Source organism: Amblyomma maculatum, chromosome 1 (assembly GCF_055883805.1).
Source record: "Amblyomma maculatum isolate TAMU_Amacu chromosome 1, ASM5588380v1, whole genome shotgun sequence".
Taxonomy (NCBI): domain Eukaryota; kingdom Metazoa; phylum Arthropoda; class Arachnida; order Ixodida; family Ixodidae; genus Amblyomma; species Amblyomma maculatum.
The window spans coordinates 153,885,265-153,900,874 of NC_139344.1; the positions used below are offsets into that span (position 1 = coordinate 153,885,265).

The window sequence follows — 15,610 nt, forward strand, 5'->3', positions numbered from 1 at the left end:
GTTTCTCCAGACTGAGGCACAATTCGGCCCTCACCGCTAAAGGTGTGCGAGGGCTCGGTTTGGCCCAAAAGCTCGTACTTTGGCCGCTCAGAAGTCCTGTGTGCCTCAAGCTTGGAGGGGGGGGGGGGGGGGGGGCAGGCCAGACACACCAATCTCGAGTATTCACAACTTTTTTAAAGGCACGAATGTGGTTGTGGTGTGCTAGGAGTCACAATACAGCAGTTTTTTGCAGCATCCTTACCACACAAGTGTCTGAATTCTCTATACAGATGTTATGCACCTTTACACTACACACCCCTGGCATGAACAGATCTTTGCTAGCTGTCAACGACCAAGCAATAGGGCTGCTTGTGGGCTATCAAATTTTTACTTTTGTCTCTTCCTCTTCGGCAGATGTTTAGGTATCAGTTTCCAGATTCGGGGTATGCTGTCAGCTCTTCCACGTCTGTGTTGTGCCAGGCCTCGACAAGCCTCAGTAGAAATGGGCCGTAACACCTAGTCAAAGCATCTGCGATCCACGGCCTTGTCGGTGCCATGAAAGGCACAGTGAGCAAGATAAGCTTACCGAGTACTTGGCCACAAAATCAACCCCTTGCTCAGAGGTGAAGTGAGGAAACCATGAACCCAAATCTCGCCTTTCTTGCAAAGAACACATAATTCATTGCAGCCACAAGTTACAACAGTGAAAAGAACTTCAGCGTTGCTGGATTCACAATTCAGGAGTGCCACAAATGTCTTAAGCATTCATCAATGACTAAATTGTTCTTGCATAATAACATTAAAAAAAAAAATTCTATGTTGTGCTGTGCCTCTATATATTCTACAAATTTCAATCTTAAATATGACAACTGAGCATTTCAAGGTCTTTCAAGGTCAACTCATTATTTGGAAATTATTTCTTTCTGTATCATTCTGGGCCAGACCAGGGCCGTAAGGGGCCATTAAAACGATATTTGCTCTAATATTCTAGTGAAAGAAATCCATAGAGATGGTCTTTGTGAGTATTCGAGTCAAATTTAAACACATTGCATGGAGACAATTGACAACTAATTTTTAAAAAGTGCTCCTGGTTAAAGCTCTCAACTGATTAGGGCGACACGTTCCCCCGCGCAAACCTTCCAAATGATGTCATCGGGGCTTGCTGGTTGTGCCCGCTCACTGGATGCTCCCAGGTGACCCGGGCGGAATGGAACGTGGTGGGGTGCCGTCTCAGCCTGTTTTCATTTTTTTTCTTCCGCTCCGGCGTGCGTCGGGTTAAGCGTGCAGAGGACGAGCGTCATTTTCAATCGCCAATATTTTCGGTATTACTGACACTAGCGTAAAAATTTGCGTGTTGCAAAGAGGACTGATAGGATACCTATATCTAGAGTGCGTTTTCTAGTTTTCGTAAATAGCTCTTCGTGGGCCCTTTAAGTCTGAACACGTTGCCATGCCAGACTCTGGTCTGTAACACAGATTCCAAGCTAGCTCGAACTCAGAATTTCCGCCCGTGCACATCCCTACTGACTGCATCACCTCACAAGGTGATTTAGTACAATCATGTCGTATCTGCGCTCTCTCCTGACATGATCAGTGACCTGTAGAATATTCTTAAAAACTCGTGGGAGATGCCCTCATCAGCACCTCAAGACCAAAGTACCCGAGAGAACTATGGCGTAAGAACGCTCTCACCTACAGCAGCTCCTTACTGGTGGACCTTGGTGACTGTCGCCTTTCACAACTGCTTCACCGGATTTGGCAGCTCCTCGGTGAGGACTCGCCACCCATGTTCTGCTGCTTCGAGAGCTCTTCTTCAGCTCTTGCTGATGCCCAAGCATCTGCATCTTGCTTTCCCAGCGGCCAGTGACACAACCATGGAGCTGACCAACCAGGTTCATGAGGTGGCCTTCCAGCTAGCCACAGCTGTCTCACCACTGGCAGACTCGGCAATTTCCTGCCTCGAGGCCTGTACTGATGATCGTACTACCTCAGTTGACACACTCAGGAGCCTGTCCCAAGAGAACATTCACTATATCCCAGTCACCACTTTCCATCGCGCACAAAGAGCCATAACTTAACACTGCTGGTATGACTGGCAATTCCTACATCCTGCCATGAAGTGCACGTCTCGTGGTTGGGAAAAACCCCTCAAGACCATTAGTGGCAACTCGTGGCTCCCCAATGCAGCCACCTTTTGTGGTTTGGTTTGTGGGGTTTAACGTCCCAAAGCAACTCAGGCTATGAGAGACGCCGTAGTGGAGGACTCCGAAAATTTCGACCACCTGGGGTTCTTTAACGTGCACTGACATCGCACAGCACACGGGCGCCTTGCTTTTCGCCTCGATCGAAAAGCGGCCGCCGAGGCCGGGAGTCGATACCGCGTCCTTGAGAACAGTAGTCGTGTGCCGTAACCACTGCGCCACCCCGGCGAGGTCCTTTTGTGGCAATTGACAAGACCTGTCATAATCCGTTCCTTGTCAACAATGGTGCAGAGGTCAGTGTGATCCCTAAAAAAAAAAGGATGAGGCTTAGCTTGGTTAAGCCTGGTCAGATGCGAAGCATATTGATTGCTAAACTCTGCTTTCCATGGTTACACTTGGCTAAACTTTTCTTTCCTTGGTTACACGTGCTTTTACGTTGCTCGTATCAGTGGAGCATCGTTGTCGCCGAGCTGCATGCCGAGCACGCTCCTTGGCCAAACGTTCTTCCCGCTCTTCTGGGCTCTCTGCAGCACGCCGCAGCCTTCGCTTTTCATTCCACCGCTCGGCCGCACTCCCTGGAGGCATTGCCACCTTTTGTGAGGGTCTACTGGAGGCGAGCGCAATCGTCTCCCCTTTATATATAAACCTGCGCTATACCACGTGGTCCGCACAGCGTGCAACCGCAGCCGACGGCACGAGCCGGTCCCCGTTTCTCCTCTGTCGTGGCGTAAGCGTATCACGTGGTGTGACGTCACCATACCACGCGGTCCGCACGGCGTGCAACCGCAGCCGACGGTGCGAGCCGGTTCCCCGTCTCTCCTCTGTCGTGACGTCAGCGTATCACGGGGTGTGACGTCACCATGCCACGTGGTCCGCACGGCGTGCAAGCGCAGCCGACGACGCGAGCCGGTCCCCCGTCTCTCCTCTGTCGTGACGTCAGCGTCTCCTCTGTCGTGACGTTGCCCTCCTTGTCCCTTATCGCATACATCTGGTTTTTGCCTATGCCCAATTTCTTCTTTACCGCTTTAAGGCTTCCCCCGTTCTTTACAGCATGCTCAATTTTCTCCATGTTATACTTCCTTATATCGGCCACCTTGCGCTTATTGATTAGCTTTGATATCTCGGCCAATTCGATCTGGTCTGTTGGATTGGAAGCTTTCATACTCTGGCATTTCTTAATCAAATCTTTCGTCTCCTTAGACAGCTTACCGGTATCCTCTCTAACTATCCTACTGCCTACTTCTACCGTGCACTCAGTAATGATATCTCTGAAATTATTGTTCCTTGCTTCTAGGGTAATGTCGCCATCCTCGGTTAGAGCTGAATACCTATTCTGTAACGAAATCCTGAACTCTTCTGCCCTCCCCCTTACCGCTAAATTTGTGGGATTAGGGGTGCACAAAACACAGGATGAACTATGGGGGGGTGGGGGAAACTACCACCATTCCTGATCAGGGTTAACTTTTTCTGCAGAAGACTTGTGGCTGCTGTGCGGTTTTCATATACTATTAACAGCGTTTCTACATATTCTTTTTCTATGCCATGGTTATGTAATGCATGCATGATTGATGCTTAGACTGAATCAAATGCTTGTAATATAAGCAGGTTGTATGTAGGGGTTGCTTACCATATTTATACGATTATAGCACGAGTTACATTTTTAGTAATTGCATCACTGAAACAACACTTCATGCTATGTTCAGAAGCAATATCTGAATTTAACACTTTACTTTTTTTGCTGGTCATCAAGATAGCTTTACCACCAGGCAAGCCAGTTGCGAGGAGAAGGCAAATTTCTGGCAACTTCAAGGCTGTAAAATGAGGCAAGGTTAAAAAAAAAGGTAACCATGGAGAAAGACCAGAAGGTGGAAGTGAAAAAGAAAATAATAAAAAGGTGTAGTTATTGAGGGTTAGAACTCTCCTGTTTAATATCATTAGATCATGGCCAATGGGCAAAACATGCAGGGAGCGATGGGGGATTCTAAGCAAGAGAAGAAAGCATTTAGTGCTTAGCAAATCGTGTCTAATCAAGAGGGGGGAAACGAGTGGGGGCATGTTCATGAACAGCGATAAGTAACTGAGTAGTGACAGTGAATAAACCACTCGGATACTTTTCTTTTGGATTTTTAAATGCAGTCTCCTTTATTGTCACATCCCCAGCTATGGTTGCCCTTAATGTTACGATTTCATGTTATAATCGTGAGCTTGTGTTGGAATCGTGACAGAATTTTTTTTCTTTTTATTCTTGACACAAACTCTTCCCTCGCATCATATATTCATTACGGAATTGTTTACCTGTAAATACGGTATATTCTGTGGTTCCTCTTTCATCTGATTGATGCCGTGAACATCGGCTGTGGTCAAGTGGTGTGCCTGAAATCCAGCCTGGCCTTTTTGTTCACTAAAGTCTAGGTTTCCTCTTAATCTATATGTGATTACCTCATTGAATACATTTAAACCCAGTTATAACCTAAGACAGGTCTGCAGTTTTATTTCTTGGTTCTGTGAAATTTCTGCGTGAAGAAGAGTGGAAACCAAAATAAGGAGTACATATAAGTGAAATCACTGTGGGAATGTTTACAGCAAACCCCCATTTCTCGTAGTCATAAATTTGGGGAAAAAACATTTTGCAATTGCACTGATAGGGCAACTGTGGCAGCAGCCTCCACCATCCCTGCTGCAGTTCGTGCAACATGGTTATGAGAGGTGTGAGGAGGGTGGCCAGAGACACCTCGCCTGGGAAATTGTGCACTCATGCCACCACTGCTAGAGCTTGACTGGCCGTGAAGGCACCTGTGTCTTCACGTATGTTCCCGCTCTGTCTGCCCAGCACAGCCGCCCCAGGAAATACATACTTGCCACTCACATTGCTACTGCTTTCCTCCGTCCCCATTCCAACATGCGAGAGCTGTCATTGGAATCTTGCGAGCAGTTGCATGGTTGTGCTGTTTACCTTTAAATCTGTCAGTGAAGAACTTAGTGATAGATACTGATTGATAATGATAGTTAGTGACAGTGATGATAATGACAGATTACTATGATGTCATGGCCGAAACCTACACCATGATGACATCACATTCAGTCATGACGTTACCAGGCGACTCGAGCACATGTGAAGGTTAACCCGATCCAGTCGTCAGTGCAGCGCCTTTCATTTGGCGTTTGCTCAAACGCCACGTGACACAGCATACAAAAGCAGACGCAGTACAGCAAGCATCAGCAGCATTTCAAATTGGTTTACAGGAAAGAAAAGGCGTAGTATCTCACACTTCTCCGCGAATACCTGAATCGAGCCGTAAGGAAAACGAGGAAGGAGGTGCCATAGTGGAGGGCATCAGACCACCTGCAATAAAGGCTTTCACCTCATTGCTCTTTGGTGGTCCGAAGTGCCCCTAGAGTTTTTACTTTTTGCTCGTATGAGCATTCAGTTCAGTGCTGCATAGTGTGATGTTAAAAAGCACGAGTACCAGGGACCGATGCATTTGTCACCTGCAGTCGCTCATTGCGACCTTAACTGTTCCTTTTATGTTATTTTGTGTTTATCATGACACATTCATGTGTTACCCCTCCGGGGTGGCGCAGTGGTTAGGGCACTTCCTAAGGATGCGGGATCGAATCCTGGCTTCGGCGACCGCTTTTCGATGGAGGAGAAAAGCAAGGCGACCGTGTGTTGTGGAATGTCAGTGCACGTTAAAGAACCCCAGGTGGTCGAAATTTCCGGAGTCCTCCACTACAGCGTCTCTCATAGCCTGAGTCGCTTTGGGACATTAAACCCCACAAACCATTCATGTGGTTCTGCCAGATATACAGTAACTTGGCACTAGCTAACAGAAAGTCACTGTAGAGAGTAGTGATGTGGTACTAGCTGGTATATGGTAAATGGTATTATATTGCGCAGGGCCACTCTAGCATTTTTTTTTTTTTTTCCTGGAAGCTTAAATGGAATTCTTTTTGACTCGGGCAGAAAAGTTTCGCAATTTGAACGCCCATGCTCTTCTCCAGCGTTGCTCTGTTCCTGCACTTCACTGCAGTGCAGGCTTGAGCCAGCGGCAAACGTATACATAACCAGCGCTGCCAGCTTTGGCGAATTAGTCTGCTCGAGGTTGTGGTTACAAAAAATAAAAATAAGCATCAAGATACCCCGCATGCTCACTTGAGATGCAGACTAAAGGTCGTTGTTAAATGCTTCAGTTGTAAATTTGTAGCCTCACATTGACTCCTCTCAGTGGTAAATGAAGCGCGAGTAAAATAATGGAATCGTGAATGGGGCGAGATTTATTGGAGCGAAGCTATATCATAGATATTTTCACTTCTCAGATGCATTAACTTCTAAATACTAGCAATCCCAATTTCAATTGCTTACCTAAGCTCTTACAGGTTGGTGTTCTAGCGCTAGCGTTAGTTATTCCGTTCGTTTGTTTTTTGTTCTTTGACACTGATATGTACTTTGTTTGTGAGCAAGATCTTTTACCCTTTTATAATCTCACCGCGTCTCGTTTGGAGACCTACTCTCAGGTCAACTTGTTATCACGAGGATTTCATGAAGACCGTGACAAATATGAGCGGTGGTCGCTTTCCTACACTTAGATTTCATTGTCGTGAAACGTTTATGTAAGTAATCGTGAATTAACAAAGCCTGGCTTTCTATGCAGCACAGCTTCACTCATTATGCCCTTAGTGAAATGCCTCAAGCCATGTGATTCTATCCATGTGCTTGCCGAATTCACTTGAAGGCCCTTGTTCACAAACGTGCCCGAAGAAATAAGCCCCAGAATGCGTTTACATGACGCGCGACGAAAGACTAGGCTAACGACGACGGAGGCAGAACGATGCTATGATAAGGTGGTTAAAGATGCCGTAACATTTCAGTTAACGTAAAACTTGACAGTAGAAATCCATGTCAAGTAAAGTTGGCTGAACAGTTATGGTGTCCATTTTTCTGCCTTATCCGAGCATCGTTCTGCCTCCGTCGTTGTTGGCCTTGTTTTTCGTTCATAGGTAAAAAGACAAATTCCCCGCCAAAAGCACGTTTCTGTGACGTCACGAGCAACGTCGCGTGTTTGTTTTGCCTCACAGTTCGCAGGGGGCGCCGGGAAACTAAAGCCTCGCTCTGAGTCGACACGCAGGCTTCTATGGGAGTTACGCTACCATTTGTTCTACCATGATATACATGCGTTGGTAATGCACAGCTGCAAAAAAACTGACTTTTTCTCCAAAATAAAGCTATTGGAATACTGTAAACGAAATAAACTCGAGCCAAAAAAAAGTTTGTACAACGGAGTATACCCAAACAGTTACAAACGCAATGACTCCCTCATTTCATCAGAGCTCTGTGTGCAACGATGTTTCCAAAAGTTGCAGAACACTCGCAGTCTACTTATTTTTTAGTAAGGAAACGAGCCCAATAAGTTTACTGAAATATCGTTTCTACTTCAAGTTTGCTATTAATTTCAAAGCATAATTAATGAACAGTTTCCTAGCTGCTGTACTGTGTCGAGAATGGTTCAGAAGAATGAGCTTGCTCATTTAACGCACGCTTTTTTTTTTTTTTTTTTGACAGTTATGCTGCGCACGCATGTTTAAGTTATTATTCCTGTCTTGAAGTTTCCTGAGCAGCAGAGGACACAAATCTGTTGAGTTCACCGGTTTATGTGTGCACAGAGCGCGGCTTCATGAGTACGCGGTATGCGCTAGAAAGAGTGCCACGCATCGTCTGCTAGCGCTGCTCCTGGACCCCTCGAGAGGGCGCTCGTGTCACCACTAGCAGTGTTGTTGCTGTTTATTGTACGTTAGAATATCAGACTTCCCTGGCACATATTTTAAAAGGGTGCCAGGGATAGTTTAAATGCTTAACTGAAATGCCAAGAGGTAAATGGGATACTGTAGTGGAGAATTCAAGCCATGCTTTTGGAATTACTGAAGCTCTGCCTTCTTTAATGTCTACACGAATGACTGTACTGTGAAGCTACTTCATGTAAAAGATGAACACAAACTAAACTAAGACATGTGATACAGAGCCTGGCCTTTGCCAGAGCAGGTGTAGTTTTTGTATTTAAAATGTGCTTAGTATGTGTGTGACTACACGCTCAGACAGTGCCTAACATGGTACCTCGTCTTGCCAATAGTAGTTGCCTTTAGTGTTGTTTAGGCAAAACAAGCAGTGTAGAATGTCAGTGTTGTTTGAAGTTTCATGTATGTTAGCACAGTCTAAATATAACTTATGAACAGCTACAAGAATGACATTTTTTGGCCACTCTTACTGTTAGTGCAGCGCAGTGCACCAAGCTGTCTGTACAGAGCGAAAGACTCAAGGAAATGGCTGGTCTGAAGTTACGATTGCTCTAGATGCTCTACATGCAATTGCGATTGCTCTACATGCAAAAAGGGTTTGTTGTGGTTGCGGGCACTAAGACCATAAATTCTGGTTAATATTTCATTTAAGATATTTTCTCTTCCATTCCCAACTGCAACATGGTTGCTGTACACAAGAGAGATTAATAAGAGAGATTCATATTTTGGTACATCATGTACTACATCACTTACAGCAAGTCATTTTTCTCTGCTGTTGTCATTGTGGCCTCACTGATTCACATTGTTTTTGAATGTTCACCATAAATTATCTTGCTTTCAATAGAGCAGTCTAGGCTATCTCTGTGGTGCGTGCTGTCTTCATAGTGGCTCATTTATAGATTTAGCTGAAGAAGCTCCAGGCTGTCAAAATTTCTCCAGAACCCTATGCTATGACATCTCTCAGCCTTTTTGCAGCTTTGGATCATTATAGTGAGAATACAAGCTGAATATGTGACCTTGAGTTTTGCATAAAGAGGCTTCAGACTGCACCATAAAAGTGCAAACCTCTCTTGTTTGTTTGCTGTAGTGAAGTTGCAGAACTTCAGTCAGTCATTAAATCTAAAACTGCATAATGAAGATAACTGCACGAAAGATGTGTTAAAAGGGGACAACATGACCATTATGCACTGTTATACTTGTATTGTAAAACCATTTAAACATTACTGAATGTTCAAGAAATGGTTTGTTGACATCTTGAGCATTTGCTGTCCTTGGAGGGTGTTTTATGTTTAATAGACATGCCATTTTATTTATATATATATTTTTTGCTACAGTTGATGCAGTGCTATGTTTATTTCATTTATTTCTCTTGTGTTTCTCAAGTGGCCTTGTAACTTCTTTTTAACTTTATGTATTTGCTGATGAAGCGTGCATATATATATTTTTTTCTTTTTCAAATTTTACAGTGTCATTCTACAAACGGGCTCAGATTCTTGTTGCTGATCTCTGGAACTGCTTTAATGGCCAAGGCTTGGGTGAATTCAAGGACACAGACACGATTACAGCATTTGCAGACTACCGTGTGCCTCAAGTGCTTGCCTACTTTGGAGCTTTATGTTACTCTCCACGTCTGATGACCTTGCTCGCTAAAGGTGAATTTAATGATTACTTAGGCCCCTTTCAATAAAGTACTATTGAGAATGTGCTTGAAGCATAGCTTGCACATTGTATTTTACCATTTTGCTTGAGCCTTGAACCCATTTCCTGTGACGAAAGGGCAGTCACCCTCACTATTGGTACATGAACTGAAGTTCCTACGATGAAACAAGTGGCAGTAGTGACTTTGCATGGGTGCTTTTGGCAGATGCTCTAAAACTTGCTGAGCCCTCCCACGGTTTTATTTGACATGTGACATGACCCATCAATGACCCACAGTGCAGTGAATGGGTTAAAAGCATACATAAAATTTCATCTTGAGATCTCTAGATACACACTACTTCTGAAAGTTCCAAGTCCTATATTTGAGCACCAGAGTGAGTCCTCTTGTATGTTTGTCCCTCAGTTGCTCCACAGTTCTAGTATGATTTATAAAAGTGTGAAGGCTTCTTCCATAAAAAGTGCCTCAATCAGGGAAGGTCTGCTTGTTTTGATGGCTGTGAAAATGGTGAAAAACTGAAATTTTCATGCATGAAATGTACAGAGATTAAAGGTCGAAATTCAGAAATGCTAATTGAGTAGAGTTCACTAAGAAAAAATTTAATTTACCTTTGCAATTTGATTTCACTATTGCAAGTCTATTTTAACAACAATCTTAATTTCGTGTTCAATAATAGTGAGAGGAAAAAGTGCAGTGCCTACACAAATGCTAAAGCTCAGTAATGGGTTTATACATAAAGACATGTTGTGCTGTAACACACACACTCTGATTAATTTGTATCTTCCTTGATACCATTGAAACATGAAATAATGTTGTACGCAACAATCAGAAAAGTGCGCAAAGACTAAACTGCTTTGCCTGCCAATTGCACAGGCGTTTATCATTTAAGAGCGAATGGTAAATGAAAGGGAATGACAAGAGCAGAAGACCATTCGAGGTTCATGAACGACCTTAAGAGCCTGTGCTTGGGTTATGATTTTGAAGTTGTTGTGCATGACAGCTTCACACAGGTCAGCTAGTCAACATGCGAAAAAAAGTTGAGAACTAGTAATTGCCAGCAATGAACTGTTTTCATTGAGTGCAGTAAGCCGAATTCTTGAGGGGTGTCATAGTATATCATCCGTTTTCACATATTTTCTCACTTGCCCAAGTTTCGTTCTCAATAACATATTTGCAACCTTGGAGCACCCATGTTGCCGTATGGCCAGACTTATTGTTCCCCTTCAAAAAGTGGTAGGCTAGACATTGCTATTAGATAAGGAAGCATAATAGTGTATGACGTAATTTCCTGCAGGAAATATTTTGCGAAATGGAAGCACAGAAGAAATAGAGATCCGTGGGGGCAACAATTCATGCTTGTGAGGTAAACTGTATTTTTTCCTTTTATCCTTTTAGCTTTTATTGATAAAGTGACCTTGTGATAAAGCCTCGAGCTTTGTGTAGTGGAAAATTTTATTTTTCGCAGACTGAAAACGAGAAATTCATGAGATTTTGCGGGAGACATAAATTGTTCAAAATTAACCCTGTCTGTATTCAGAACCGTGAATGTGATTTGTTTTTTCATGAGCTCTTAGTGTAGCTAAAGTGACCCACGCCAGTCTCAAAAGCTGCCAGGAAAACCCAGCTTTTCAATGAACTTTGAGTAAGGCGTGTGGTATACAAGTGCAAAGAGAAAGTTACTGTGAATGTAGCGAGAAGGCAGTATGGGTTTTTGAGATAGGGAAGGCACTGACAGGGTTGAGGGAAGTAGAGAAAGCAAAAAAATGGCAAAATGATGCAGGACTGGGCAGTTCTAAACACCAGGCAACAATCATGCACTGCTTCTAACCATTCGATGTTCTTAATGTGATTCCACATTCCAAGAAAAACACAGTAGCATCCTGCATCTGCCAGAACTATTAAGTGACATGGCTGAGTTTGCAGGTGCTCAGGCAAGAAGTTCTGCGAGGTTTTATCATCCATGGGGTTGCAACTGCTGCCAAACATTATGAAGTGCCTTTAGAAAAGCACTTTCACCCTGAGGAAAAAGAAAGTGTCAAGCAGAATCGAACTGCTATCCTTTTGTGCACAAGCCGGAGCACGCTACCTATACACTGAGGAGTGAAAAGTGTTCGTTTAGTGCAATAGTTTAGAGGTCTTATATGACCATCTTATACCTACTGTAGAGTGGACAGCTGCCATACATTAGCATTACTAAGCAGTTCCTCTAAGTAGTACTAATCTTACGATTGATATTAACACTGCTAATTAGTGAACAAATAAGACCATTACTTAGCAGCAGTGCATACTTTCCATGCGGCAGTGCTTTCACTTCAACTGTTAAGGATAGTTAAGCGTCTTGTAAGTTTTTGCGTCGGCAGTATTGTTTGCCAATTTGCGTTCAGTCTATATTTGAAGGCTGAACACACATGCACATTTGCACATGCACCATACAGCCATGGAGAAGCACTCGTATTATGAAGGCCCTGTCTTTAATATCAGGTGTGGAGAGGTGTTCAGCAAGTTTCGTCTCCTGGTCTATAACATTTTTTAGTAAATGGTGGAATTGAAAAGTGTTACGTTAAGATGAAAGCTTGAAATGTTTCCTTTATTATGAGCACATTGCTTTTAGATAATTCATCCCCACCAACGACATAACTCCACCATTGGTGTCCTATTTTCTGCGTGCCATTAAAGAGGAAGGTCAGTTTCTGTTTTGCCTCACTTACTGGACAACCAAGGCCATTGCACTTCTGGCTCTGCGAGTGTTGTCTTCAAAAGGTTCCCTCATTCTTCTATGATGACACGCAGAGATACTGTGCTCATGGGCGAAGTACACTGCTGCTGGTGTAGGCTATGTTGTCAAGTGACGTGAATCTGAGGAAAGCATTGCAAACATTTGAATGCAGATTACTTGTGTTCTTGATTCTTATTTCTGCTGCTGCTCAATTCATGGTGCTTTCCTGTTTTTCTTATAACCTGAGTGATAGTGTGTTGTGAGCATTGCGAGAACCCCTGATTTTGAGGTGAAGTTTTGTAACACACCAACAGAGGGCAGCATAGGGCTGCACGCAGAGTTCTAGAAGCACTAGAAGCTGGATTACCTTTGTCATTTAGTTTGTAAAAAGGCATCATCCTATGTGCATCGGGAGCTGTGCAACTGTTGCTATTGGCCTGGAGATGAGCAGAGTCACCACCTTGCGGCGTAGCGGTGAACCCTACGCAGTGTGTGATTTATGTGTGTGTGTGCAGCATGTACAAGTGTTTTTTTATTGTTTCCTGGTTCCGGTGCACTTTTGCTTACATGTCTGCCTCTTACAAAAAAAATGTGAACAGGTTATCATCCCACGCCCCATTAAAGAAAAATACTTGTCTATATCGATTATGTCATACTGGATAAGGGCATCATCAGTTGATCTTCGGCGCTTGAGATCCTTTTACGTGCAGGACGAGGTGATGCTGTCGTTAGGCACCGTGAAACCAAAAAAATACCACAGCTACTGAAGCATGCAACCGCAGACTGCTGTATAGCAGAATGCAGTTTGAACAGGCCACTCTGCCTTTTCATCGCAGTGCTTCAATGGTAGGTCGCTCAGCTGCTTAATTCGAGAACGGGGAGGGGGCGGGGTTCAATCTTGGCCGTTTCGCAAGGCGCTCCTCTGATATGGGATTTGACTGCACATTAAACAACCCTAAGTGGTCAATGACACCGAAGCCCGCCAATACATCATCCATCATAACCGATGTCACTTCGGCGCATTACACCCCATATGCTTTTTTTTTTTTTTTTTGCTGATGAAGGCTTCTGCACATCCATGACAGGACAGTGATCAAATTTTGCTTTATGAAACGCTCGAACTTTCAAAAACATATATTTCTAAACAACTAGCACAGGACCGGGTTAATTACGGGAGAGGCCTTCGCCCTGCAGTGGATATAGTCGGGCTGATGATGACAAAAATATCAGGCAAAGTCTATGCTTCTGACAAGGGGAGTAAAATGGCTTCATACAGGCTTAACTATTAGTTTGGGAATAAATACATCTTTACAGTCGCATGATAGGTTGAACTTCATTTCTTTCGGGAGAGTTTTATATTCGGCACCTGTTTTGCAAGCAACCCCAATATTTTGCTTCGCGTAAGATTGAGTCACTGCTCGATAATTCTCGTGACAAAGAAATCTTCAGACTCTAAATTCCTTGCCATAACATGACAGTGCCATGCACAGTTTTTTTACAATGTCTTCACAGCGACTGATTCATAGCTTTGTAAAAAAAAATCATTATACTACTAATTTACCAATATTTGAAGCATCAGAAATCCCTTATATTCCTCGAGATTTCCTGCAGAGTGCCGGTACAGTTATGCCTGGTTGCTTAGCCAGAGTTGATGTGCACTAAGTCAACGGCAACCTACTGGGCAGGAAGCTGTCAGTGCTCTATTTGACCAGCTTAATCCTAGAGTCAAGATGAACCAGGCTGTGTCGCAATTCATTCAAAAGTACTGGAGGTCAGAGCACGAATCTAGCATCTGCATGGGCTTGACACTAAATATGCCTGTCTGACACTCGTATAAGACATGTGCACACTGTTGAAAAGGCGATAAGAAACGCGAAGCTGTCATTAGGCAAGGGGTACACAAGTCGAAATCAATAAGAAGAAATGGGCATGGGTAGGACATGTAGTGCGAAGAGAGGATAACAGATGGTCGCTTAGGTAGCAAACTGGTAACAACTAGCACAGGACCGGGTTAATTATGGGAGAGGCCTTCGCCCTGCAGTGGATATAGTCAGGCTGATGATGACAAAAATATCAGGCCCATGAGTGCGATACAAAGCAAAAAGCATGCAAACCAATGCCAGTAAATCTAAAGGACGGGTGGTTGCGTGCCTTGTTTTCCTAAAATCCGCACTCCTTTTACGAGCATGGGCGAGCGCTGCTGGCTGCCGACCCACACTATCAAATGCTTGATGGGCTTCAAGAAGCCTTCACTTACACATGCTGGGAGCATTTTATTGCTATGCAAAGGATTATTTTGAAGGTGTTAGTGTGTAAACAGATAAAGCATTTTCATCATGTGTTACTTCAGTGCCTGCAAAAAGGGGCTGTGAGAGAACTCTAATGAACATTATGATGATGGGCCATATTGTCTCGAAGTGGTGATGGCAGTGTATCAGACATGAAAACCATTTATTAGGGCTGTTTTATGTTCATAAAGTACTCTATAGAACAACTCGGTGGTGGCAACAGCAAGTTCACTTGGTGATTGTCACTGGTTAGAATTCTGTTTTTATTAAATATCTGACTGTTGCAAAAGTTCATTGCTGTTCATGTGTTTCTTATGCCGAATTTCAATTTGCATGTGCTTTCTAAGTCGTGCATGCATCAAAACTGTATCCTTTTTGCAGAAAAATTATCCATGCTCAGGAAGTTTGGAAATCAATTCTGATTTTTTGCAGCTGATCCGAGAAAAGCCGAAGGAACGAAAGCTGTCTTTTGGAGAAATCAATTCTGTGCTTTGGGACTACCGCAGACATGCTGATGATGTTGACAAGCATGTCCCTTTCCACCGCGTTCCACTACGTGCAACATTGATGTGCCAACCATACTTCTTGCGTCTCTTTTGGTATTGTACAGCAGTTCCCTATGTCCTGTTTATTCTGGAGGCATGTTGAGAAGCTCAAATATATAATTTCATCACTATGAGGGCATAATGATGGTCATGTAGGCCAGTTTCATATAGTCATTTCCTCTTTTATGCAAATTAACATAAACCTCATTTGAGCATTATGAAATCTGAATTCTCTTCATATTTAGGACAAGGTGTTCTTACATGCCATGTTAGCAAAGAGGCCAAAATTCCATCCTTGCATGTACTATGTTTTTGCAAATAACCTTTCAATTATGCATATGTAATTGCCTTAATTCCAAGGAAACCAGTCTAGATGGGTCGAGTCACTTGGTTTTCGGTCACTTGGTAATAAAAATTTTTCCTTCTATTTATAT

At 43.5% G+C, this 15,610-nt stretch overlaps 2 protein-coding genes across 14 annotated transcripts in view; one reads left to right on the plus strand and one right to left on the minus strand.

Moving 5' to 3' along the window:
* The window catches only part of LOC146204659 (uncharacterized), a 99,800-nt gene that overhangs the window by 57,663 nt on the left and 26,527 nt on the right, over window positions 1-15,610 (minus strand). The gene's annotated exons all lie outside the window — the stretch shown is intronic.
* Window positions 1-15,610, plus strand: part of LOC146204660 (queuosine 5'-phosphate N-glycosylase/hydrolase-like) — a 44,529-nt gene that overhangs the window by 28,473 nt on the left and 446 nt on the right. For 7 of the 11 annotated variants that reach the window (XR_014704006.1, XR_014704008.1, XR_014704007.1 and 4 more), the window contains 3 exons: window positions 9,437-9,622; window positions 10,922-10,990; window positions 15,064-15,230. Coding sequence is in view for 4 of the 11 variants with exons in the window: in XM_084589367.1 (XP_084445493.1) it covers window positions 8,039-8,048; window positions 9,437-9,622; window positions 15,064-15,146 (279 nt within the window). In the remaining 7 variants the exon portion in view is untranslated. Of the gene's footprint in view, window positions 1-7,907; window positions 8,049-9,436; window positions 9,623-10,921; window positions 10,991-15,063; window position 15,610 lie in introns of those variants that run through there. The other 4 variants (XM_084589368.1, XM_084589367.1, XM_084589366.1 and 1 more) reach the window with 4 other exon arrangements.